A 27728-nucleotide genomic window follows, 5' to 3' on the forward strand; every position below is an offset into this window, starting at 1 on the left:
TCTCTTTCTCTGCCCGTTTTGGAGGCCGAAGTCCGAAAGGCCGACGGCATTACACAACAATCTGTCATTTGCATGTGTTATTATTAATTGAGGAGTTGGATCAGTGGGGAAAATGCCACAACAAACCTAATCCATCAGATGTTGCTGGTCTCCCGCACATATTTGTTGCAATAGTGCAGTCTGTTTGCATTCTCCCTTTAGAAAATATCAAATTTAAACAAGCAGGTCCATGATACCACGCGTGTCTGTAGCTCTGAGCCCATGTAGTTACAGTAGCCCCCACTGTGCAACAGCCTCCATCACTAAACAAACACATTAACGAGTGTTAGTTTTACATTAGTGTCACTTTCTGCCCTTGTGAACCTCTTCTCGGTGCAGCCAACCAGAACGGTCTGTGGCGAAGCAACTATACCTCTCAATAGAGAATCCGTGAATCCGTGAACCGAGTCCCTCAAAGAGGACGACTACATTTTGGGATGGACTGACTCAGAGCAAGCGTGAAGCCGCTTGGCTCTGATGTACCTTGTTATCTTTTATTCATATAGTCCTCCGTTGGTTTGTAACTGATAGTTTGTCTTGCCCCCTGGCTGCGATTTTCCACATGGCCTGGTTCACTATGCCTCTTCAGGCCCGTCTCGTGGATGAGTGGCTTCTCAGAGGAATCATCCTGGCCCACATACCACTGCCACGCGCTCAGAGATCCGCACTCAGGGGGTTAACAGCTTTTATTCAAATCATTGCCTCATTCATTTAACCATATGGGCACTGGGTGCGATGAGAAGTCATTGTTTGCTCTTTGTGCCCTTTCACTGTGCCCCCCCACACCCACCCTCACTCTCTCATAGACGCATAACACAAATTTACTCCCAGCAGGGGTGATTGATTATTGCTCCTAGATGGGGCCTCCTGCCTCCGGTGTTGCCAAGGCAACAGTGGACGCTCCAGATGTGGGTTAGAGATGAGAGATATTACTTTCCTCTGTCAAAACTCTGATTTGCGTTTAAAAATGTATGCTGCGACATCAGCTTTGATGTTGTGAGTGGTATGTTCAATTACAATATTTATTGAAGTCCTGCATAGATACACAGCTCTGCCTTGTTCATCACATGCTCCCCTGCATCTGAGTCAGTGGAAACCGATGCTCTGTTACTCTGTCGGTGAAACTATATTTTTTTGTCACCACACCATCATTTGCTGATTCTAGCTTTTGTCTAGCCAATGTAATCCAGACAGTGGTAATTTTATTGCATAATATATGCATTGCGTGACAATCCTTAATGGAAAGTAAGTGGTCCCTCATGTGCACTGTCCACATTTCCCATGATGTGTTCTGGAAAGAGAGAAACACATTCTACCCCATCTGTATCATCTTAATGGTAATCAGCTACATTGCAGCTACATTTTTCTCACCATCATTTTATTTTCAGAACATGCCGCTGCATGGATTCACATACTAATATGCTGAATAGGCTGTTTTTACTCTTTATATTCACCGTCGGCTACAGAGACAACACATAGCCTGTAAATGACGGGGGGGGGAATAATCCAGGTTAGTAAAATGAGAATGGGCTGGAGATGGTGATTGGAACATGGTTGTCAGGACAACAGCAGGGAGACAGACAGTAGACTGAGGTATAAATGAACGGTTGTGCATGGTGAAGCCCTGAGACATCCTCATGCATCACACAGCAGGCGTTCAGGCCCAGGACGTGAATAACATCCATGATGACTGAAACCGGAACTACAGAATGGAGAATTAGTTCTCAAATACTGAGAATGTACAACAGCTACAGTATTAAAGAGGGTTGTATCCTTGTTTTATTCATTTTATGGTGGATTTTGTTTTATTTGACTTCTGCATGTGATTTCTTATCATTCTTAAACTGGTCGCACTGGTCTCCTTTTTCTCCCTGAAGCTCCTGCAGAATGTTTGTGGGATCATGATGTCATTGTAATCTACATTTAACCAGGAGGTCTCCTGAGATGCATTATTTCTTTTACTAGAGAGACCTGGCCAAAAGGGCATCATTAAAATACAGTCACATAAAACATACACGCAATTGCTTTTAAGGGGCATAACGGAGCGAGTGTGGCTATTTTAAAACTGTGACATTCTTCATAAAACATGTGTGAAAGTGGCATTTGAATACCTGGTTTTGCCTTTATTTTCCAAATAAAGTTTGTCTTGTAAAGTGTTCCAAGCCCAGTGTGAATATAGCAAGCATGTAGTTTTGAAGTTCAGAGCAGAAGGCAGGTCCATATACATTCAGGATAGATAATAGTATGTGCCTATCATGCTACAGCACAGATAATACAAATGGATGATGAATCTAATGTTTTGATGAGTTGTCATTCTGCTCTCATTTGAAATACATTGAATGAGTATCAGTAAGCCTGTATGGCCTGGCTAATATATCTAATGCAGTGGTTCTCAACCTTTTGTCACTGATGTACCCCCTAACCATCGCAAAGCATTTGGGGTTGAAAAAACAATGTAATACACAGCTCTATGCCAAAAGTGTCTGATTTAATATGGAATATATACAATTATGTTTAAGAACTTACACTTATATTATTGAATATTTATTAAATAACTTTTTTTAAAGGATTTTTTAATTGATACTATATAAATGTATATTTTTTAAATCTCAAGTAGCCCCAAGGGTGGCACCACCATTTGAGAACCACTGATCTAATGCATTATTTGTTGAATATTGCATGTTTTGATGCAGGCCTCTTTCCCTCCATCTCTCCTCTTGCAGGTCAATGTGGCTCCTGAAGCAGCTATCTGGGGTAGTTGTCCGTCGCTGTGGATTCCTGAGGCCCGTCTCTATAGCAACCCATTCCTCCTCCTGAGTACCGCTGCCAACTTACCCTCTCTGCCACACGACAATTACCTCCTCATCCCCCCGGCCAATTGCCGGCTTTGAACTGCGTTGGGATGGACACTGAGTCGACCCACTCGGGCTACTCCTATCACTCCAGCCGCTCGGGGAGATCAAACCGACATGGGTATGTCTCCTGTCCGGCCGCCTTCTTCTCCACTGTGCATCCGTCCATGTCTTCCTTCCCGTTACACAGAGTTCTGCTCTATCACAAACTGCATCTCTCGCAGCAGCTTTTGCTATTGCATTTCATGTAATTACTTCTGTGCACACATTGAGTTTGATGTGTTTGTTTTCAGTTTGGTTGTGTTGGTTGTAGCCAAATGAATCAGACTCAGAGAGAGTCAGAAAAGTGAGAAGCAAGAGATTGAGACAGACAGAGCTTGTGGATTAGGGTCGTCACAGCTGAGTGACTCTAGCCTATTTCACTGATTTACATGGCCTCTTCTGCAAATGAGAGAATCACTGGAGTCCTGTTCTGTCCACTCCTCTGTATTCATTTATATCCCTTTTCCACCAGTGTTTTGCCCAATAGGGCTGCAGCTAGCTATTTCTTTCACTATTGAATACTCTGTTATTGTCCTTATGTGTCGATTAATCATTTGGCCTGTTTGTGTCAGCTCTTGTTTTGTGTGTGTATTTTGCTTTTGCGTTTTGAAATTAAAATAAATGATTAATCGATTCAGATTTTTTGATCGATAGAAAATGTTTGTGCAGATATTTTAATGATTGATTCTTTGGTCATATATCAAGCAAACATTCATGGTTTGAGCTTTCCATGTATGAGAATTATAGACAAAATTATTAATCAAGAAAATGATCTCCAGATTAATCAATAATAAGTATATAACCACATGAGACTATGTTCAAATGAACTTAACTTCCTGCGTCTATATTCCTGTTTGTTTGTTCAACTCCAGCGATCGAAGCCGTGAGCGGCACAAGGCCAGCAGTAAAGACAGCGTTCGCTCTGAGAGGTCCGTCGTCATCAACCCCCCTGACACGCCCTCCCAGGAGTCCCCCGTTCACAATGGAGAGCCGCTGCCAGGAGAACCTACACCAACAGCAGAACAGGAAGATGACGCCCAGGTATTTTACATGGAAGTCTACATGGAACTGATCACGCGTCCAAGATCAAAGATGGGCTGTTTTTTAGAGAAGTCATTTATTCCTTCAGAAACAAATCAGAAGGGCCAGTAATCCATTCTACAGTATGAACTCAGCTCCGTGACCTTATAAACTCGTCCTCAGAGCAGCTGGCTGCCCATTGCCAAAGCGCCTGACACATAATAACAATGGTGACAAGGGATCAAATAGGTCAGAGGATTAGACTCCATCTTGTAGGCTTGGACGGATTTATACAGACAACATTGTGTTACTGTGTGTGTGTGTCTGTGTGTGTTTGTGTGTGTGATACTGTGTATAACTGTCATGCATGATCACTTTGAAAGCACAGCAAATTGATATCAGTCATTCCATAAAGCTGATTTTGCTGAGCTCTGCAAGCAAAATAGGTTTTTAAGTAAACACAGGGAAGCAAAATGCTGTGATAATGCAGCTCAAAGACAGAATACATATGTAGTTAAGTCGATGCCGCAGAGATTACAGATGCATTTAACTGGTGACCATTATTTAACGTAGTTCTTATTTTGAGTTGGATAAGAAGATCGGTTACACTGTCTGTCTGCTATAGCCAGCGTTGGCTATCATAGCTTAGCTCACAGACTGGAAACAGGGGGAAACAGCTAGTCTGGCTCTGTCCCAAAGGGAAAAAATAAATCCACACACCAGCACCTACAAAATCCAATAATAATTTATTGTTAATAATCTGCACAAAAAGTTGTAGTTTTACATGGGGTGCCAGACGATATATTTTGCCAAAAGCAGAACTTCCTGGAGTCACTGCTGTCACTGTTCAATTACCCGCATAACCCCCAATAAAACAGCAACTTGTTGTTACATCTTGTTTTTTGTGTGTATTAAACCAACAGGATATGACATGTTGATTGGTGCGCTATAGAGGTGCTTGTAGCTGTTTTGTCTATAGCTTTTGACAGAGCCAGGCTGTTTCTAGTTTGTATGGGAAGCGAATTGTCTCCTAGCTCCAGCTTCATATTTAGCGGACGGATGGGAGACTTTTATCGATCTTTTCATCTAACTCTTAGCAAGAAAACACATTTCCCCAAATGTCAGTGTATTCCTTGAAATGCAGATGAGCTGCAATGGAAGTAAAAATAAATAAATTGGGAAAAAAACTACAAAATCAAGGGGAAAATAGTTATTTCTCTTTAGAAATAACTCTGCCTTAGGCTACATTCACAGGCTCTGACCTACTTGAAATATATAGTGAAAAGAGCCCATTTTGTCATTGTGTATGTTGGTTTGTGTGTAAGAGAAAAAAGAAGAATGTGTGCGTGTGTGTGTGTGTGTCTGTGTGTGTGTGTGTGTGTGTGTGTGTGTGTGTATCTGAGGTCTGAAGCTGCCTGTAAAAGATGTACTGCATAGAGCATAGAGTATATTATTTAATGTGAATATAATTTGGACATGCCTTCAGCCAGACTTTCTGACAATTTTGGAGAGGTCTGACCTATTTTGCTGTCTCTGCTCTGCATTCCCTTCTGGCTGGGCAGCCACATTCCACGATGTCATGAGATTGTCAGCTTGTAATTTATGTCCATTGTCCACAGTGTAAGGTAACCTGCCATTGTGTTGCATTCACCCTTCAGACAAATATGTCCAAATGGCACAGCGGCAGCATCATCATTACCACCACCAAAGTCCACCCCAGCCAGTGTTTTTTTGGGGGAGAGCTCTGTTAGATGGCAGAGGTGCTGTCACACTAACGGGCTCCAGTGCAGAGAGACATTCCCACAGACTGAGATTAGCTTTAGCATCCAGCCAAACGCCACTTTGGGGAAAGCTGATATGAATAATCCTCTGTGTTTACACGGATGCCTATGACATAAGGATACGGTCTTGGACCACATCCTCTGTGTGTGTTTGTGTGTGTGTGTGTGTGTGTGTGTGTGTGTGTGTGTGTGTGTGTGTGTGTGTGTGTGTGTGTGTGTGTGTGTGTGTGCGTGTGTGTGTGAGTCATAGAGAGAGCACCAGGGCTGTCACTGAGACTGTCCAATGCTGCTTCGTGAGACGTTGTTATTTTGTGCCGGAAGGCAGTGAATTCAAATCACAGTGTTAGCTCTAAAAATACCAAAACGTATGAGGAGAAGCACATTTGTTTTTCACATTTCACACTTTGCCTCTTTGCCCTTTTCAATGAATAGTTGTACGCAAACACCTACTCATATCTACAACGCTTGAAGCTTTTTATGTATAAAAAATAACCAACACAATTAAAAGAATGGAGTTAATTGTAGGATACCTGCCAGACATTTTATTCTAATACCATTTGTTTTTGTCCCGTGGCTCCTACGACTCACTTGAACACAAACACACACACAGTGTCACTAATACGCTCACAAACACACCAATGTGTAAATGTCATTTTAACCTCCGCCATCGGGGCTTAGCTATTGTGTTTGGTATCTGGCAGACTTTTTGGTGTGTGTTAATCAGTATGTTGTTGTGTTGTTGTGCTTTGGGACGGTGGAACAGGCCTAACCATAATCCATATTCACCCCTGCCAGATGAAAAGACTGCCAAGCCAGCAGCAGTCATGCTACCCCCTCCCTCTTCTGTAACCCTTCTCTGTTTCATTCCCGCTCAGTTACTCTTTCTCCTCGCTTTACTGTATGTGTAGAGATCGGGCCTGATTAGTGGAGCGTTAATCTTTGGGATTAATCCACTGAGACTTAATGGCTGGTTTTAACCGTGTATTAGCTCGGTAAGTGATACACTGTTTCTCTCACTGGAGGAGACTTGAGTATGAACGCTTGTCCGCGTATAAACCATCTGTGCCTATTTACGTAAACTGTTAAAGATTTTTAATGACTTTGTATGTATGTATGTCGCAAAAAGTACAGCTGTTACCAATACCATTGACAATTACTCTTTAATATTCAAGTGTCTCGGATAACAGACATTTATTTTATTATTTACAGCTGTGATTTTCCTACTTTTCCAACATGACTTCCTTGCAAAAACGCTATTGCCTAACCAGGTGTCCATTTTGGTCATTTTTGAAAAAATAACGGAAAAAATAAAATGTCTTCCTCCTCTTTCAGCCAGCAAAAAACAAAACTGTGCCTCCGAGCTGACATCTGGTGATCAGTGACACAAACATTCTGGTTTAACTCTGACTCTTAGCTTCTCTTGAGCTCTATAATCCCCCCCACTGTGTTGTAAGTACAACCAAACTCAAGATTTAGTCACTTATAAGCATATTGTTCTGCTTATGTTGTCAGGCAACAGAACCAATGTACAGTTCTGATCTGATATTGGGTCAGTAATAACTTTTAAAACAACAAACCAGCTCCAATCACTGAGATTTTATGATTGCAAAAATGTCCACATTATTACATGCAGCTTCCACTCTAACGGTCATTTATTGGGTGAGATTTAAAAAAAAGGTATTCTCTGGACAGAGGGCTAAAATTGAGCAAAAATTTAATTTAAGCTCCCTTTGGTTAATCTAGAAGACAGCGTCAACTGAGCAAACTTTATCTGCTAAAGATTTTTAAATGCTGTCAAGAGCAGCTCCAAAACTGATATATAATTACACTTAATAGGATATGGTTTTTGAATTCCCACTTGTTCCCTTGGACCGTGTTAAAAGAGAGAGTGAAAGAGGACTAGAAATGAGATTGGATACTAAATGGAGTTGACACTGCACTTAGCTGACCTCTGGCCTCACACATTACTCTGGCAGGCAGATACCCAGAATGAAATGCTGCTTCTGGACCCTCCCCCACCGCCTTTCTTAGTTCTATTCCACACCTTAAACTACTGCCACCCTCCCTCTCTCACTTTCCCTCCCTCTCCTCTTCTCCTGCTCATTTATCTTCTGGCTCCTGTTGGCATCCCCTCCTCCAGCATGGTGGAGTTAATTAGCTTTGAACAGCAATGGAGGACTGAATTCATATTTATGCACCGTGTTCATGCTGCATTTTCCTGATTGGAAATATGCAAACGCCACCTCAATTTCATATTTCACATTCCACAAACAGCAGCAGGGTTCACTTAATCTGCAAAGGTTTTATTAACTTCTTAATAAGCACAATTTACAGTGGAATACACACTCTAGACCGGTGAGATTTAACCATCTTCTGTCTGCGTTACCCACAGCGTGTCTGCTTTCCCAGCAGCTAGAGCAGGCCCTTGTGGCTCTATCTTGGGCTTTACAGACTGTTTGATGTGCTTAGGTGTGTGTGTGTGTGAAGCCATGAAGGCTTATCTGTTCAGCTTGTCTTTTTTTCTAGCCTTCATCCTTGTCTCTGCAGCTGCGTTCCTGTGATTGGTCGTATTGGGGAGATATACAATGCGGTGACACTCTGGGGAACAATGAATTGCTAATTACTTGAATTAATCACAGACACATATAAAAAAAGAAATACCTCTTTAGAGCAGTTGTGTCATTCATTTATACTCCCTGTCGCTCTTCCTTGGAAATATTTATGCTAAAAATGACCCTGCTGGCTAAAAGAAGAAAATAATTGACTCTAATTTGCAATGATGGGCCTGGAAAGCTTCAGCTTGTACGTGTGTGTGTGTGTGTGTGTGTGTGTGTGTGTGTGTGTGTGTGTGTGTGTGTGTGTGTGTGTGTGTGTGTGTGTGTGCGTGTGTGTGTGTGTGTGTGTGTGTGTGTGTGTGTGTGTGTGGTGTGTGTGTGTGCGTGTGTGTGTGTGTGTGGTGTGTGTGTGTGTGTGTGTGTGTGTGTGTGGCATCTTTTTCCTTTTTACAACACTCCCAACCTGTCAGTCTGCATTACTTCAATGGGACTTTAAAGGCCTGTCATAATGAGGCAAAACTCCAAGAAAATGAAACATCTCTAAATAGCTTGAAGGATTAGCTGTGTGATTTGCGGTGCATAAAATCCATGATTGCTCGTGCAAAGACGGTAGTCTTAATAATGGAGGCATTGTTGCATGTCAGATGCAGGTTTATATTTACCAGTTAATTTGCCAGTTTCTCACTTTGCTTTGTCTATTTTGTCCGCCATTTAAAAATGACAAAGGTACCACTTGGGGTTTCGAGGAATGCAGATAGTTTTGATATCTGATATTTTCCTCCCTACCCCAATTCCAAAAGGTGAACAGAATGTGTTTTGTTTGCGCTCACAACATTGACATTTAAAGCTGCACTGGCCACTATTTTTATCCACTGCTTTCAGTGGATCAAATAACTATGGGTAATGTATTACTCATACAGAGAATTATAACTGAAAACTGTGTCCCTTAGCTCTTTGGAGTCTTTTACCATCTTCTAGTTCATTGCTTTGTTTTCCAAAACAATGCTCTGATCCACCTTGTATCCAGATGCAGTAGGTAAGTAGGTAGGTAGTAGTTAGGTAGGTAGGTAGGTAGGTAGGTAGGTAGGTTTTCAGCAAACTGACATTCCTATGAATTTTTACACGTTGCACAGTGATGGATGGATGAAAAGGAAACTGATTTGTTCGCTTAATAAGGCAAGATAATATGCCACATGGCCAAAAACCTCAGTTAATGCATTTTTACATTTTTCTTTTGTGTAATTTGGGCGAATCAACCCTTTAAGTGCCAACATAGACAATCCTATCTCTCTAAATATACAGCCATGGCTTGTAACATACTCCTCCTTCGCCTTTCTCTCTTTCTTCCCTCAGGATGATAACTGGGGGGAAACCACCACCGCAGTCACAGGCACCTCAGAGCTCAGTATCTCCCAGGAGGAAGTGGTTGGACTTGGGAAGGGGTTGCATGATCGGACCGAAGGCTTCCGACGTTATCTTCCCGTGGCTGTGGGCTTATGTGTCGGGCTGCTGGTGCTGGCCACTCCCCTGGCCTTCCTGCTTCTTCCGGCTCTAATGTGGCCAGACAGGCTGCAGGCTTGTGGCGCGGCCTGTGAGGGCCTCTTCCTCTCCATCGCCTTCAAACTCCTCATCCTCCTCATGGCCATGTGGGCCTTGTTTCTCAAGCCGGGTCGTGCAAGCCTTCCCAGAGTGTGTGTGTACCGCGCCTTTCTCACCACACTCATACTCCTGCTTACCATGTCTTATTGGCTCTTCTTTGGGGTCCGGATCCTTGATGCACAGGTGGGTTCGAGATTTGTCTGTAACTTGTCGTTGCTGCCTATCTTGCTCTTGAAAACAAGTTTATTAAGCTCAATAACGGTTAAACATAGGTGGAATACAATGAAAGAATAGTTTTTCATCCTACAGTAAATGTTTTCAGTAAACCGGTCATGTGTCTAAGCAGGATGAGGACTACCACGGCATTGTCCAGTTTGCTGTGTCCCTTGTGGACTCCCAGCTGTTTGTCCACTACCTGGCCGTGGTGTTGCTGGAGCTCCGACACCTCCAGCCCTGCTACAGCGTGCGTGTCCTTCGCTCCACAGACGGAGAGACACGTCACTACAACATAGGGCAGCTCAGGTATGTATATAGTGAAGTAGGAGGATTAAAGAAGAAACTATAAATACATGTGAATATGACCCATCTGTACGGTACACATTTACACACACACACACACACACACACACACACACACACACACACACACACACACACACACACACACACACACACACACACACACACACACATACACACACACAGGCACTTGGTCACAGTCATACACTGATGAAGCATGTGTGTAACGTCCCATCATCCACAGGGAAGACTGGCACAGGCAGTAATTGAGTTACTCATCAGCCTCCTCGTCTAGTTGGCTCTAGGCAAGCTGTTCTATAAAATGAGAGGAGGGATGACAAAGTGCACACAGGCGCTCGCCCTATGGCTGTCTTACTTTATTCCTGTACTGATCGAGTATATGACTGCAACATATCTATAAGACAACTGCCTTAATTAGATACGGTTTGTATGATGAGGCGAAAAATGTAATGGGTTTTTTATTTGCATGAACAGACGAGGGATACATGTTGTATTAAATTTCACACATCGACAAGTCATCAACACATCTGACAATGTTATAGAAGTGCGATGCTAAAAAAAAAAAATCAAATGAAGCAGCAGTATAATAACACAGATAGTGTCAGCCGTGATGTAAATTGTGCTTCTTCTGTATTCGAGTTTACCTTCTCTGTCTCTCTTTCATCTCATGCAGCATTCAAAAGGCTGCTCTGTCCATTTTGGAGTATTACTACAGAGACTTCCCACTCCATAACCCAGCCCTTCTCTCTGCCTCCAAACACCGCGCTGCCAAACACCTGGCCGGCTTGAAGGTCTACAACGTGGACGGTTAGTCGCCTCCTCTTTTCAAATATGTACCTTCTATATTTTAGGGGATTTCTGTTGTTTCATTGGTTCCCAGGGTCCAGTTTTACTTAGTCTACTCTCAACAGTTTCACATATGCAAAGACCAATTTATGTTAAGCCTAAAGAGTTCGCCACCCTCAGACTCAGTTTGAACTGAGAGCCCTGTTTCCATAGTAACAAGCAGGGACACCTGCTGACCAGTGGCACCAAACGACAAAATAGCTGGAAAGCGTCAATCATAATTGTTTTTTTTCTAACAATATTGCATATTGTGTACTAAGAAGGTGGACAGTTTGAAATATGCAGCAGTGAGGACGTCACCAGTCATTTCTGTTTACCCAAAGAAACTACCCGCAGCCTGACTGACAAGTAGCAGATGCACTGAGCCACATCTCACTGTCGAGATTTTATGTTTCCGGAAATGTTTGTGTTGTTACACTTTTCACTGAATTTAAGTAGTCCTTGGAACTGTTGCAATGTTTTCTGCTGGAGTGTAGGGAGCTGAGCGGTTTGATATCGCACCTCTGACCCTGCGAATAAGACTTAAGATAGTCAAGAACTAGACAGTTTTGTGCAACAGATTCATCGAGACGTCTATCGGAAGTCTGACTATTCGTTGGCTCTAAGCCACAGTCAAAGTCTTGTTTTTGTATGTCAGGACCCTGGTTTACTACAACCTCCGCTCCTTCTGCTTTCTTCATGTGATGTTTGCTTTTCCATCTCCATCTCTTCCATGAGCAGCTTTTAAAAACAAACTGAGAAAATACCTTTTGGACAGTAAGTACAGATAAAGGTCCTCAACAACACTCCACACAGCACTTTATCACAGGAAGCCACTAATTTCACGGTTCAGATCCCTCCATCTTTACAGCACTCTGAAGCCTCCGCCCCTGACATAATGTATATATTGTATATTGCATTCGTGGCAAGCACTCCTACTACTACACACACACACACACACACATACACACACACACACATACACACACACTCCAACTGTGACGCTACAATACTCTTGATATATTGCCTCCCTACACCCACATACACACACCGTGTAATGTCACATATTGCACTCTTTCCTGCTGTTGAAATGCTCCTCTACTCACGACCCATAAATCCCCGCCCGCTACACAGCACAGTGGATTTGGTGATCTATGGCAGGGATGCAGTATGGGATATGTTGTCCTCATAGCACCTTCCATCCACCCCACCCCCCTCCCTATCAAAGTGCAGCGCAGAGACCTCTAGGGGGCCGTGGAATTTCAGGCCTTAAATAATTCATCAGAGTAACGCTCATTCCTCACATACTCCCACATCTCTCCTTCCTCCTGCTCAGCCCGTCTCCAGCTCGCCTCGTGCCCCTCCTCTTCATTCTTTTCATTTTGCACTCGCTTCAACTCCCCCCCTCTCTTTCTTGTTCACAATCACTCAAAGTTGCTCTACTCATAGCATTAATATGTAGGCCAGAAACTTAAAGAGGCTTATGTTTACCCATATTTTGAATGGAAATATTTACAATTCTTTCTGTTCAAATTTTCTGATGGCACTCTCTATCCACAGTATACAGTAGAATAGTTTTTCATCCAATATTTTATTGCGACTTTCAGCATCTCTTTCTCACCTGCACACACACATATGAACACATGTATGCAGATCAGATTATTAATGATGTATATCCTTACCGGACCTGCAGCGTTTACTCTCTATAACCTCCCCCAAACTGTTCTGATCTTCATTAATATGTACCAGACCTTACTCCCCCACAATAAAACCCCAGGAACTCTAATATACTGCTGTACAAGCTCCATTAGCTTCATGAGTTCGTCACACTAACCAGTAAATTCACAGATCAGACGAGAAATATGGCCTTTGAAGTGTAAAATAATGAATATTTCATCTCCACTGTAATATAAAGGTTTCTGCATCAGAGAAACATAGATGCTTCCAGTGGAATGTTCTTCTTTTCTCAGTTCTATAATTAACATTCTCTGTGACTGAGACACATGAATTGGCAGGATGCCCCAGATAAGAAACAACAATTAACAAGACTCAAATATTTCTCCAAACTATACAATGGACGTAATACTGAAGAGGCTGATTCATAGTTGAGCTGTCCTCCCATCTGACCTTTTCTCTCCACGATTCAGATTGAGATACAGTCCATTAATCAGAGAAACTGGTGGGGCCAGGTACTATTTTCTCCTGCTCAAACTAATATAGCCAATTTGCTTTCTGTCCTCCCCTTTCGGTGCAGCCCCGGGGAACACGGCAGGAGCGCAGCCTGGTAATGGGAATCAGTCACGAGCCATGGTTACAGCTGCCGCCAAACGCAAAGACAGCGCCCACAATGAGCTGTACTACGAAGAGGCCGACTACGAGAGAAGAGTCCGTAAACGTAGAGCGAGGTGAGTCACAGGAACAACCGCCATCATGTGGGAGGGCAGCTAACTGACCTGTAGACTCCGTCAGACATGCAGCTCGGTACGTCTCGTTTAGCCTCCTTTAGGGATGACTTTTTGACATATCTGTCTGAAAACAACAGTTTAAAGGCATTGTAGGGATTCCTCTACTGTCAGATTAGTCTTTAAAAATGTTTTCCCCTCTTGGCAGAAGAACAGTTAAGTTAAAACCCTTGTACAACATTTTTAATTAAACCTGCAGTCTCCCTTCCTCATGTTTATGATTTGAATTCATGCAGTTGGGCATATAAAAACAATATATAAATAAGATGTATATATAAATATCCGGTCCCAACTTACTGTATCTTTAATTTATACCATATATATATATATATATATATATATATATATATATATATATATATATATATATATATATATATATATACATACACATACTATACTATTCGAAAATGTACAAGTGAGAAGTGAGCATCCATCAGACTCACAATTGCTACAACAGCTGAAAATAGTTTGCTTTCTATAACTATCAAGTAATAAAGCTGCAAGGAACATTTATGTAACAGACACTTTTGTGTAATGACCAAAACATGAGATGAAGCCAGCTGTATTATGTCTTCCAATGTCTGAAAAGGACTTAACAGTTGCACTAGCTGCCTCAAGCTAACTGCTGTGTGTATGTTACCTCTTTGCCAGGCTAGTGGTGGCTGTGGAGGAGGCCTTCACTCATGTCCGCCGGATGAAGAAAGAGGATGAGCGCGCAACACCGTCTGACATCATGGATGTGCGTGAAGCCGCTCTGGCTATATTTCCCTCTATGGCCCGGGCCCTACAGAAGTACCTCCGCACCACCAGGAGGCAGCACTGCCACAGCATGGAGAGCATCCAGAAGCACCTCGCTTTCTGCCTCGTCAATAACATGAGTCCCAAGGTGAGTTTGGCTTTGAACCTCTCTCTAGATAACTGACAAATTATAATGTCAGAATATCATTTTGTGTAAACATTTCAAGCCACATAAATCAGTAACCTAAGATAGTGGCACTCCACAAAAAGAGAAATCTCCATGTTTTTCCAGATCTCAACAATATAGGAGTATCATGTTGTTTTTGCAATTACAAATACAGAATTATGCAAATGCCGACTGAAAATATAACCATTTAATAGATTATCAAAAAGTGATGTTCTTGGTGAACACGGAGTGTCATTGTCTGTGTCTGTGTGTCCAGGCCTTCCTTGAGGCCTACCTGGCCCCTGGTCCGACCCTGCAGTACGGCCCTGAGCGCTGGATGGCTGACCAGTGGACTTTGGTCAGCGAGGCTTCTGTCACCGGCGGCGTAAAGGAGGGGTCAGAGTTCCTACTGAAGTGTCTTGACTTTAGCTTAGCCGTGACCATCAAGGGCATCCCGTACATTCGGCTGACTGAAGAGTACATCGACCCCAAGTCTCACAAGTTTATACTGCTGCTCCAATCAGAAACCTCCGTTTAACACAGTGGACCAGTGCTGCTGATCTGGAATTTACGGGACACTTTTTCAACAGAATTTTTCAAAAATAACTTTTTGTACTGTTTTTTTTACTTATGTGTATGTCATTTCCTCACATAGAGTATCTTTGTGTCCTTGTCTTTGTCACGGTCGACATGGAAGCAGTAAAAGAGAGAAAAGTGGAGAGAATATCCAGTTCAGGTGTTCCTCTGTGCACGACCTTCACAAATGTTCTTCCTTTTATTTGCATGTGCCAGTGTGAGCCTTCATGGAGGGGAGTTCATGATTTAGGAGGAGTGTGTTTGATTTAGGAAGAAAACAACTTGTGTATTGAGTGTAGTGTACACTTTCTCCTTAGCGTTACTATAGTGACCAGGATATTTGATATAACCCGCAACCATTTTCAGTCTCAGCAACAATTATTTAAATATCCCATATTACAGATGTATGTACAGTATTTATATGTGAATATACTTTATCTCTCCAGACTTTTTATATCAACATTTTGCATTGCTTGAATGTTTTTTTTTTGTACCTTGTTGAAGTTATTTTACCTTGTCTGTATTTGTGGAGATAAATGGACTGTAAATACATGAAGACATGTTTGTAAATGTCAAAATCACTGGAATTTATGGGACTGAATGCCAACCACAGTACAGCTGCATATGGATGGTCTAGGGAATAGATTGTGAACAAACCCATGTGACTTCTTATTATGTATGTACAGTTAAGTGTGCGCGGTATGCACTGAACTATTTGTCGGCTTCATGATTGGACGGCTTTGAGACTCATGTGGATGACCTTTAATATCTTGTGTTAAAACCGGCACCTTTGTGCTGTTTAATTCCAAAACATATTCTCCTTTTCTCACCTTGATTCATCATGAGATATTATCATGATGTATTATTACAGCCCCATCCACATAATATACATCCTGCAGCATAAGACCATGCATAACCTAAAGGAATATTACTTCAGAAATTTTACAATATTTAAGACCCTCCAACTTTCTCATCAAAATTAATAGTCACTTATCTCATGCTGGCAAATGTTTATATCAAGTGTAAATTAACTCAACCCAGTGTCAGTATTTCTGCTTCCAGTATTTTATCCCAGTGGCCCACTGCTGCCACCTATCTACGGCTACTGGAACAGCAACACTGTCCTGCGCGTCAATCAAATTTGTGTGAGTATTTGATCTGTATTTTTAAAACCCTTTGTATTTATGAGGCCTGGTACGTTGTTAAATTTATATCCACACAAGTGTTACTGTGGTCACTGATGGTGTAGTTTTGTTTAGGCTTTTAGAGTGTTGATGGTTGCAAATAGTTCTTGACTACACATGTGCCTCAGTTATAGTTAGGATGTGCTCAGCATACATGTGCAGTCGTGTGTGTGTGTGTGTGTGTGTGTGTGTGTGTGTGTGTGTGTGTGTGTGTGTGTGTGTGTGTGTGTGTGTGTGTGTGTGTGTGTGTGTGCGTGTGTGTGCGTGTGTGTGTTGTTTGAATGTGTGAATGAGTGAGAGAGTGAGAGAATGAGGAAATAAGAAGAAAAGGGAACATAAGGAAGAAAAGAGGTTGCTTTTCCAAATGCTTTGTCCTCGTCTTCTTTTATACAACAGAACATGTAAAATCACAGGAGCTGTGTCAAAGTCACATTTGTAAAATGAAATAAATATTTGTATCAACCTTTTCAAGGCGTTTGAGTGCTGTATTTTTATGTAATAATGATTGAGTGTGTCAATTGCTTTATTACTGTAAGAAAAGTCAGCCTTTAGTAGCCTTTTTAGTTTAGAGTTCTGGATTCTTTGGTCTTGTTTTCTTGACAGTGTCTGCTGTTGAGGAAAAACGCAGCAAGCTGAGCGTTGTCGTTGACAGGCAGTTTATTTGAGTCTTGATTGCTCTCCAGACAACTAAGCAATGATGTGAAAGTTATCTGTTGTGGTGGATGTGTATCACAGGCTGTGATTAGTTCAGGTAGTTTATGGTGGAGTAGCATGAGATTATTAGCAGTAATTACATTTAGGAGTGGACTATATATTTCACCAGTTGACCTGCTCATGACGTTACTGGGTAAATGCTCTAATTATATTGTCCTTTATTGCCTCTCTGCTGTGTGTGGATTCTTTATTGACTGAAAATATGTGCCAATATGTGTTTTCTGGATCAGAATGACGTTAACCACCAGTACAATAAAGCTGCACGAATATGTCCTGGTTCCACAGCATCTATCTATAGATGGATGGATGGATGGATGGATATATCAAGAAATCTCCTGGTTGTTTTAAACTGTGTTTTCTTTCATTGTGTGCGCAAAGGGAGACAAGAAGAGAGCAAAGAGTAACAAATGAAAAGAGTAAGCTACAAAGCAAAGTAAAAGTGCAGGAATGCAAGAGAGGAAGAGAAACAGGAGGAATTAGCATTCTAATGAGCTTTCCAGAGTCAATCCAGTGGTGTGATGACATTATCTCTGTGTGCAGCTGCTGCCTTCCTCATTATTTCAGGTGAGAAATAAAGCTGATGGAGATAGAGGAAGTAGATGAAAGAAGAGATACAAGGTTTGCTATTGTAAATGGAGACTGTCAGCATGTGGTTTTACTATTTCAAAGCTGTAACCCCTAGACAGAAAATACACAGAAGGAAAACCGTACATCGAATCTTAAGTTGTATTACCGGCAAGGAGGGTGGTGAGTAAAAGCAAACGGGAATGCAAGGTACTCATACCACTCATACCACTTATACCACCCATACTAGTAAAAGTATACAGTGGAATACAATGGAAAGACTCAAGGAGTACAAGTTCCTCAAATGTATAGGCAGGTAGTTTTATTGTACTTGTACTTGCCGTTCCACAGTTGGAGTAAGTCAGTAATGTTTCTCTTGAGGATTACGTTTTTCACAACGTACAGAAGAAATGAATTGGATAGATGACAGATGTTTGATATTGACAGGCCTTTATTATTAGCAGTTATTTATAGATATATAATTGATTGTCGTGTGTAATGTGAGGTAAATGTCTGGCCCATATTTTATTTGAAATCCCCAAACCCATTTGAGGCTTATTTACATTGTCAAAAAAAAAAGTGTAATCCTTTTTCATTTAACATTTTTGGATATTAAATAGATGTCTTATTATTATTATTATTATTATTATTATTATTATTATTATTATTATTATAAATAATTCTATTGTTTATTTGTAAAAAGTTATTTTACAGTACAATCGTTTGTCTGAGATCCATGTTAAACTTTAATCCTGAAGCAAAAACAACATTTACTAGGATTAGGCTCATCATATTACTCATCATCATCGTCATCGTCGTCATTGTCATCATCATCATCCTCATTGTCATCTTCGTCGTCATCATCTTCATCATCTTCGTCATCTTCGTCGTCATCGTCGTCATCATCATCATCATCATCATCATCATCACCATCATCATCATCCTCAGTGTTGACTTTGCCAGAGAGCACGTCCTCAATCCAGTCCTCCAGCTCCTGTGCACTGGGCAGATCCTCCTCGTCCTCCATCTCCATCCACACGCTGTCGGCCTGCTCACAGACAGAGGTCACACTCATCACAACACTCATGTCACGTCAGGCCGGTCGGCAGGTTGTCAGGGACTCACATCTGTAACGTTGACGACTCCAATCTGTGGTCGGAACAGGTCCACCTTGAAGGTCTTCTCCCAATAGGGGATCAGCTGAAGGCGGTCACAACAACACAAAAGGATCACATCAGACCTGCAGCGTGTCAGATGAATCTATCCATGTTTGTTTTTTTGACAGCTCACCAGAGGAAAGTCATCCGGGTCAATCCAGATGATGCTGAGCTCAGGTAGGTGGGTGTTGTCTCTGGCAACTTCCTTCAAGATTTCCAAGAACTCAAAACCATCTGGAATCAATTGATACAAAACTCTGCTGCTAAGTATTGACTTTGAGAGAGAACAAACAATTTAAAAACACAATTTGACATTTAGAGCAATATTCTTGTTGCTTTTTTTTGCTTAGTTTAGTTGTTTAGCCTTTGTCTGAAGATAACACCATCTGCCTACGAGCACCCCTAAAGCTCACTAATAAACACTTTATATATTGTTTGTTATATCTGTTAAAAAAAGAAGAAGAGTAAACCCAACACATGAATTGTGTTTTATTCTCAGCTGGACACAATGAAGTATTTCCCCCTGTTTCCATTCTTTATGCTGAGCTAAGCTATCTCCATAATGGCTCAAGACTCATATTAAGCCTACAAACATGAGAAGGGTATCGATCACAAAGTATGTGAATAAGTACGATTGCTTTATTATAGTTGTGTGTCAGTTTCTAAATTGATAATTACATTTTCTTCCATTTTTATTATCTTCCATTTGTAATCTTCTCGTTTTACAATGTTGTATTGCTTTCAATCTATTTTATAAATGATTTTGTCTTTCATCTGGTTTATTGTTTTTCCTCGCGGCATTCCCCTCCTGTTGTCTCATTGTTTATTTATTATGTCTTATCATTAACTTATCAGTCATTAACCTGAAAGGTGCTATACAAATAAAGTCTGATCAATTTGATTGATTGATGATTGAACGCCATAAGTAACCAAGCATTTGCTGTAACACTCCAGTGTCTCGATCAAATATGTTCTAATTTTTCCAATCCAATAAGCTAACAAATAGTGGTACAGCATGTAGCATGCCCTTACCAGGGTCTTCCTCCTCTGCAAAAGCCACAATATGGATGCCCTCAATGTCATCCTCCTGAGAAGAAGAAAACAAATACAAGTCATATGTGGTATGTTATTGTAAATAGAATACAAAGTTGTTTATGTTATCTTCAGCCGGACAAGCATCACTCACCCAGGTCTCAAACATATCTTCTGCACGCAGCTTTCTCAGAGTTGGTCTGATGGCACAGAAAAAAACATTGCATGTTAAAGTATTTGTTCATACAATAGACCTTAAGAAAGAAGTTGGTTAAATAAATACACATTTGTCTGAGCATTTCATTCAACGTTGTTTACCGTCTGTGTTCAGTTATGAATTTGACCAGATCCCCCTCCGAGTGAGGCTTGCCCGGGATGGTGACTGGCTCCTCCATGAAGGGTTCATAGAAATCCACCTCATTCAATTTTAGGGTCACCTCCTTGGCCACCTGAGGTAACGAAGACAGATCCCTCAAGACCAACAATGCATCCATTTATTTGTTAGTTTGTATGTTACTTACAGATTTCTCAAATGTGGCAAAGAACTTGATGTAGGGCTGGAACTGCTCTGCAGCTTCTTTAAATGCTTCATAGTCTGTAGATGAAAGAGAACAGGGAGAAATAAGTAGAAATAGCTGAACTTTGACCGGTCAGAAGGGATGTGGCTGCAGCTCATCACTGTATGTAAACTACTCTCGACTCAGTTCTCCCACAGCACGTGAGATGGAAGCAGGCAGTGGCAGCTGTGTGTGCAACAGTGATAAAAATGGATATGTTAATCCGTGGAGATAAGGGGGTTAAAATGCACTCATTATCAAGGACATGAGCCACAGAGAGTGCATCATAAACCCAGCTAATAAGAGCTGTGTTTAGAAATATGAATAAAAGCATATCATTCATGCCAACAGGCCCACACACTCACGCTCAGACTCCTCGCTCTTGAAGAAACCAATGATCCGGATGTCTCCTTCCATCCTATCAAAGGCTTTCAGCTCCAGAGCATTATCTATCACCTCCACCGGCTCCTCGAGCAGCTAGAGACATACAGACGGAGAAGTGCTGGGGTGAGCTTGTAACTGTGTCAAGTCTGGTGTTGATTGGTGCTCGCAGCTCAGAATCCGTCTACTCACGTCCAACAAAAACTCCACCAGAATGTTTGCAGAGAGCAAGCCGTCAAACTCAATCACCCGATCGGCCTTGAACACATACACGCTGCCCTCCTCCTCCAGGCCTGTGATTGAAGGAAATTAGATATCAATACATACATTTAAAGACGGCTCCAAAGGTTATTTGGCCCTTCAATAAATCTGTGATACAGGCAATCGTCTCTCAGGACTTGCAAATATCAATCGGATAGAGGTTATGCTCTATTTATATACCCACCCAGTTTCTTTGCCACTTTTGCATCTTTGTGGGAGTCGACCATTCCAAAACCAATGTCTTTCTCCTCCATAACCTGAGCTGCAAGCTGCAGCCAAAAGAAAGAGAGCATGAAGGAACAAACAGCAAGAACAGGACTGAACACATAAGAAGATTTTTGATTTTGGTTTTGTAGTTTTGGAACAAAATCCCAGTTTAGTTGAAATATTAATTGGGGCACATTTTGTGAATAAAAAAAAAAGAATAGGAGTGTGACTGCAGTGTTAGGTAAGGTCTAACGGAAAAAGAAAAAAAATACCAAAGTTGGTAATATGACAGAGGTACTCAAGCTGCAGGGGCCACGGAGACACAATTACATAATCAGTCAAGCTGCCTGAATCTAAATATAGCCAAAGCTACAGTAATAGTTCAGGCAATTGTTCTGTGAAGTACTGTAGGTTAAGGGAGAATCTCCTGCCGGAAATTATCTTAATAATAGAGCAGGCCTATATAAAGTATGACGTTCATGTATGTTTGGTCTTCAATGCACAGGGAAAAGCTCTGGTTGTATTAAAGGATTACCAGTAGAGCCATTCAGCAAGGTTTTTCACAAGTAAGTCCCTGTTTGTTGCACATTGCACAAAGACTCATGCATGCATGTGAGGGTGCAGGCCATGAGATTCTAGCCTGCCATCAGTTTTAGGCTATGCTACTGACAGTTGGCCGTGGTAACGTACAAACAAACATAGCAATAAACCAACAATGGCAGTGAAGAAGTAAGCAAACAGGGATGTAAACAATACCACCATTTGTGTGTTTAAGGAAACTCCCCATGGGACATTTAAAGGAACAGTGTGTGGCACTTAGAGGGGCTACTGGCAGAAATGGAATATAATATTAGTACGCTTTTTCTTTTTTTTGTATAATCACCTGAAAATAAGAATTGTTTTGCTTTCTTTACCTTAGAATGAGCAGTAACATACAGAGCAGATGAAGAGGAGAGGAATCATGTTTTTACAGTAGCAAACACACACAGGTTGTAAGGCTGCAAAACCTTCTGTGATTAGATATTTGGAACCAATTAGCAAATATGTACTGTCAACTTTAACTCGAACAGGAGTGAATAACTGTATAGTAACATGGCCCACCTGTGCTGTCAAATAAGCAAAGCTAATATCAGGACTGTGCGACTGGGCTCAGGTTACCCTCAGCAGACCAGAGAGCAACTAACCCTGAGCCATGCGTAACATGAGACAGGACGCAGTGCACACTGTTTCCGTCTGTGTGGGATTCAAACAAAGAGATTTGTTTAATCTATCAATGATTAGCCAGTTGGCTAACCAAGACTGATTACAAAACAACTTCAAGTTTACTTTTGCTTTGACTACCAAAGTCAACAAAAATACGACAAAACAGGAGAAGTGAGTTGTGTTCTTCACATTTATTGCTCTAAAACACAATCCATATGAGCTCTTGGCCTATTTCTGCCAACAGAGGAAAGCCGGAGGGAAAATTAAGAGATTAAGGCACACATTGAATTAAAGCAACAGAGGTAACCTTAAGAGACAGCACTGCATCTCACTGGACGATTGTGCACCCATGGAGAAAATGCTACACTCGTTGACCTTGACAAAACATACATATTAAGATGGAGTTTTTTATCTTACTAGTTGGCTGTCTGATTATTTGGGCAGTGCACTCTAAATATGTGATATTGGTCTTTTCCCTCATATCACTGCCAACACAACAAACCATATTCTTTCCATTATCTTTCTGTACTACGTCTCCTGAAGCGACAACTGTCCTTTTTTTTGATCTTTTTTACGTCATCACTGCTCATCTCCCTCGGACCTGTTCCCTAAATGTGGCCACGCATCTGTTCTCTAACTACTTTGTTTTCCTCTTCTTATACTTTACCTCCAGCACCAACTCAGTCATCTTGTGTTGTCTCTGCCGCTCCTTGCTGTCTGATATGGGCCCATGGTAGAACATGCATACCATGCTGTACTTCTTCAAGGCTTTCTTGTAATTCTTGTCATTGATGTCTAGAACGCGGTCTTTCCCGTCATATCGTGGGAACTCAAGGCCCTTTGTTGCCGGAGCTAGCGGCACGAGGCTCAGGCAAGGGAGCAGGAACAAGCAAAGGGAGAGCATGGTCCCCAGCAACCACACAGCCCAGAACGTCTGCTGTAGTTTGGTGTTAGATTCACCGTAGAGAACTGCACAATCGAAAAGGTCACCCAAGCCCTGTGGATAGGGAAATGTAGGAAATGATACAGTAAGCTTTGGAGGTAAAAGTTGGTCCGTCGATTGTAGTTCTCAAGCATCCCGAACTGTGCAGACAAATCCAAGTTCAACAAGCATCCTCAGGGCCGAGCAACTGTTTGTCCCCTGTGATCCCTCCTTCACGCCTTCTCTCTGCAGACACAAAGACCAAAGGAGTACTGCTGGGACTGTGAGGTGCCGGGGGGGTGGATACCATACATAGCTGCGCTCCTCTACCACTACTTGTGCAGGACAGGCCCATTTTTAGGAGACCAGTTGTTTGAATGCTAAAAATAAAGCTGCAAGAGAAAGAGAGATAGCACGGGGATGGGGGTGTAGTGAGTACAGTTCTTGCTCCCAGTGATCTCGGTGATGTGGGAGGAGAGAGTTGAGCCCCAGAGATTTGGGGGGTTCAGTTATTTCAAGGCGTTTAATTCTGTGAAAACCTGTTTAGAGACGAAATTGGAGTAAGTAAGTAACAGCTTATGAGACGATCTGCCAACAGGTGTGCAAAGGATAATGCAAACAATCCGTGTGTAGCGGTTGTTGTACAGATGTGGTCTCGTGAGTTTTAGCATGTGCTATCTGACCATTACCTGAATATATTCTTATCTATATTTAACAGCATTGTACAGTAGTTTGTACAGTAGTACAGCAGTTTGATTTTTTTGTTGTTGTCAGAATGCAATGTGCCTTCTTGATCTTTCAGAAGTTTTCCACATTTTGCTCATCACAAATCTACACATTGACTGTACTCTCAAAGCGTAGATGTAATCTTCACATTCACCATTATTACACTATTGACAAAGCCGCAGCAGCTGCATCTCTATTTTTGCCTTCCTCTTTCGTCCTCTTCATCACAAGCCTCAAGTATAACAGTGCTCTGGTTGCTTGGAGCCTCGTCTGCCCTCTGCAGGCAGAAACCAAGAACCTGCTGAATTGTGAGAGTGTCACACCACTCTTCAGAATCAGAGAATCAGAATCAGAAACCGTTTATTTGCCAGGAATATCTCTCATTATATGAATAATTGATGTATTTGTAATCTGTGATCTTTCAATTAATTGAATTTAATTATGCAGTGCTTCTCAAACAGAGGTAGGTATTTTCCACAGTTTCCAAGGAATAGGTGGAAGAATTATGGAGTAGCTCAACTTTTTTTTAAATAATACAATATTATCATTTTGCAAGAAAAGACAACACACACACAAATAGGATTAATTGGTGTCAGGCTGATCTTTAGTATATTTATTGTCAATAGCCCATTTTCGCAGCAGACATGTTGACCCGTAAAAGCAGCAATATAACAGGTGTTTTCACTAATAACATTAACAATAGCGCACATCTATTCAAGTGTCCCAGAAAGTCATGACAACGTGACAGCAAAATTTCATATAGATTATTCATTTATTATTTTTATAATTATTTCAGGGTCACCATGATTTGCATGAAAATATTGGAACAACAAATGTATTTATTTCATGAACAGTGTTAAATAAAATTCTCTTAAAATTCAACATGTGTCAATTACATGACTAAACAAAGCTAAACCACTAGTTAGATACACAATATCTATTTAACCGTATTATACTGGTTACCAATTTGACCAGCATGAGCAGAATTCACTGAAAAATAAAGGATAAGGGCCACTTTTATGAAAACCTGCTGTGCTGCTACTGCTATTGGTGATAACGATGATCTGCTGAGAGTTAAGCGTCTTTGCTGGGATTATCTAGCAGCAAAGTTGGTGACAACGTCGCCTTGTTGTAACTGAGCAGTCCAGTCCTCCTTGATGTATTGGTGGTAGGGGTCATTCGAGTGCTCTGTCCTCTTGGATTTGACTGTGCTTACCAGCATGGCCACCAAAATGAAGGCAAATATGCCGATCATCACTGCCAGATACCAGATGACGTTCCTGAAGTTTTCCTCAGCCAGAGTCTTGTCCAAAGCGTTGGCTGCAGCTGTCATGTTACGCCTCCAGTTGTCCAGGTAGTGCCCTAAAGCCTGGGTCAGGGACCCCTCCAGGTTAAGGGTGAGGTTGGATGAACCAGATGCACTCATCTAGTTGTGGGGGAAACAAAGGATGGTTTTCTGTCATTTCAAAATTAATTCAAGATACATTTCACTTCTATTAAGTAAATTCAGAACTTCGGCTTGTGCATGTGTAAGTACAAGAGAGGAAAATATATTTAAAGTAACCCGGTTACTATGGGCAAACAAATAATGTACAGATTTCACTAGAAACAGTCTGAAAGGAAATGTCTGGCATTTAGGCGATCTATTGGCAATATTTGATTATAATATTATTAATTAAGTTAATCACTTGATATTATACCAACATGCAGAGCAAGTCCTCTTAGTCGGCCACCATGTTTCTACTGTTCTCAGAAGACAAAGCTAGCACTGCCTCATAGGGCCATTCACATGTTTGCGTCGGCCACCGTAATTCTCTTACATGCTTGGCAAAACTGAGTACAAAACTGTAATTTAGTATCAGCAGAAACATTGTTGTAAAGGACGCCCATATTTACATGAAGTCCAATAAGGAACCTCACTATGGTCAAGAAATCAGTACTGGGATAGGGAATGTAATTCTTTGTAGCAGCATGCAACAAGTAATGGAGCTCTGAAAAAAGGCCAAATCCTCAGTGCCCAAACTTTAATTAAAGTAATATAAATAACACAAGAAACAGGTTCAGCAGCCAACAATCATTATATATACGTATATATATATATATACGTATATATATATATATATACGTATATATACGTATATATATATACGTATATATGTATATATATATATATATATATATATATATATATATATATATATATATAAATATAATTATAATCTAAGTTTAACAGAAATGAAAAATATGCTATCTTTTCACATTTACGGTACCAACCTTCTGCCAGGTTTTCAAAGGCCGAATAATGAAATGAGTCGCCTTGGACACCTTGAAGTGAGAATGGAACAAAGCAAAGAGGCACTAACAGAGAGCACGGCTGCTTACATTAAGAAGCAAAGTCTTCAGCTCACAGTAACACACCACTGCTCCTTCTTTGTTTACCCGTTTTATCTTTTTCTCCTTGATTTTGAGAGTGTGTGGGGGGGATGACCTTGAAAATGTAAGGCATACAAATTACAAATTGCTAAAAGTCATTATAACGTGAAAAACAAACACACACACACACCTGCATACACATTCATATACACATTTCTATTCAAATAGCAGCAACAAAAACAGGGCAGAAAATCAAATAATCCAAGATTGACATAACTGGTTTGATAGTGGCTGGCAAGTGTTTATTCACCTGCAATTCCTGATCTGTCCACACGATGGAAGCACCCGACAAGGGGACATCGACTGCAAGGCTAAAGCCATTTCACTGTATCTCTCCCCAGATGGTAGCAACATGCAGCACATTTCAGACTCATAGTCACATGCACCATCTTTCCTCCTATTCTGTAAAAAAAATAAGTGAAAGGTCACTATTTGGAGAAAAGAAAGAATTGAACTGGAGTCTGAAGTTAATTACGCAATCACTGTCAGTCACAAAGCAGCACACTGAAGTCATGAGAGATCCATTGTCCTGCTCAAGGATACTTCAGGGTGTTATCAACAGACAAGAATGCTTGAAACTGTGTGCTGTGGTTGAGGGGGCGGTGTGTGTGTGTGTGTGTGTGTGTGTGTGTGTGTGTGTGTGTGTGTGTGTGTGTGTGTATGTGTGTGTGTGTGTGTGTGTGTGTGTGTGTGTGTGTGTGTGTGTGTGTGTGTGTGTCCCAAGTCACACTGCTGGAGCTCAAGTCCTAAATCACGTGTTTCGTTATGCAGTGCCAGTGGGTGGACGGCCTGCTGACTGACTGCTCTGTCCAGTGAAGCAAGAGAAAAATGGAACATTGTGTAGAACAAGTTTCAGATGACGGACGAGGAGGTGATTCATTGAGCTATTAACTATCTCCATCCTACCTTACCCACTGCCTTTTCACAAACACCCTTGGTGACCTGGTGATAAGGACACAGTGTGAAAACACTTCAGTTAACTACAACTCCTTTGTAAAATAGTAACAGTTGTTGTGGTCGCTGAAAATCATTTGAGCTTTAATAAGTTAATCATTAGTTAAGTACGTTTCTCTAAGTACATCTGCTGCTCGGAAAATGTTGCTTTTTAAGCGCTTTTAACTTTTCACCCGCGGCTTGCATGCACAATCTGTATTTTTACATCACTGAGGAGAGTCTATGTGTTACTTTA

General features: G+C 41.3%; 2 protein-coding genes across 2 annotated transcripts; one reads left to right on the plus strand and one right to left on the minus strand.

The window, feature by feature from the left end:
• Window positions 1–2941: 2941 nt before the first annotated feature.
• LOC306747938 (vang-like protein 1) lies at window positions 2942–15160 on the plus strand (the record flags this gene model as incomplete). The annotated part of the gene is made up of 9 exons (XM_079231045.1): window positions 2942–3012; window positions 3806–3974; window positions 9643–10071; window positions 10235–10410; window positions 11102–11235; window positions 11995–12030; window positions 13508–13658; window positions 14370–14604; window positions 14900–15160. The coding sequence occupies 9 exons, from the start codon at window positions 2942–2944 to the stop codon at window positions 15158–15160; spliced, it is 1662 nt and encodes a 553-aa protein (XP_079087171.1).
• Window positions 15161–18006: 2846 nt separating this feature from the next.
• casq2 (calsequestrin 2) lies at window positions 18007–23362 on the minus strand (the record flags this gene model as incomplete). Its single annotated transcript, XM_079231041.1, has 11 exons — window positions 18007–18708; window positions 18786–18860; window positions 18951–19051; window positions 19850–19904; window positions 20004–20049; window positions 20168–20298; window positions 20371–20444; window positions 20772–20883; window positions 20980–21080; window positions 21233–21317; window positions 23126–23362. 11 exons carry the CDS (start codon window positions 23360–23362, stop codon window positions 18454–18456), a joined length of 1272 nt encoding a protein of 423 aa, XP_079087167.1. The 3' UTR covers window positions 18007–18453.
• Between the last annotated feature and the right edge of the window lie 4366 nt (window positions 23363–27728).

The sequence above is a fragment of the Taurulus bubalis genome (genome assembly GCF_910589615.1).
Source record: "Taurulus bubalis genome assembly, chromosome: 15".
NCBI classification, from domain to species: Eukaryota; Metazoa; Chordata; class Actinopteri; order Perciformes; family Cottidae; genus Taurulus; species Taurulus bubalis.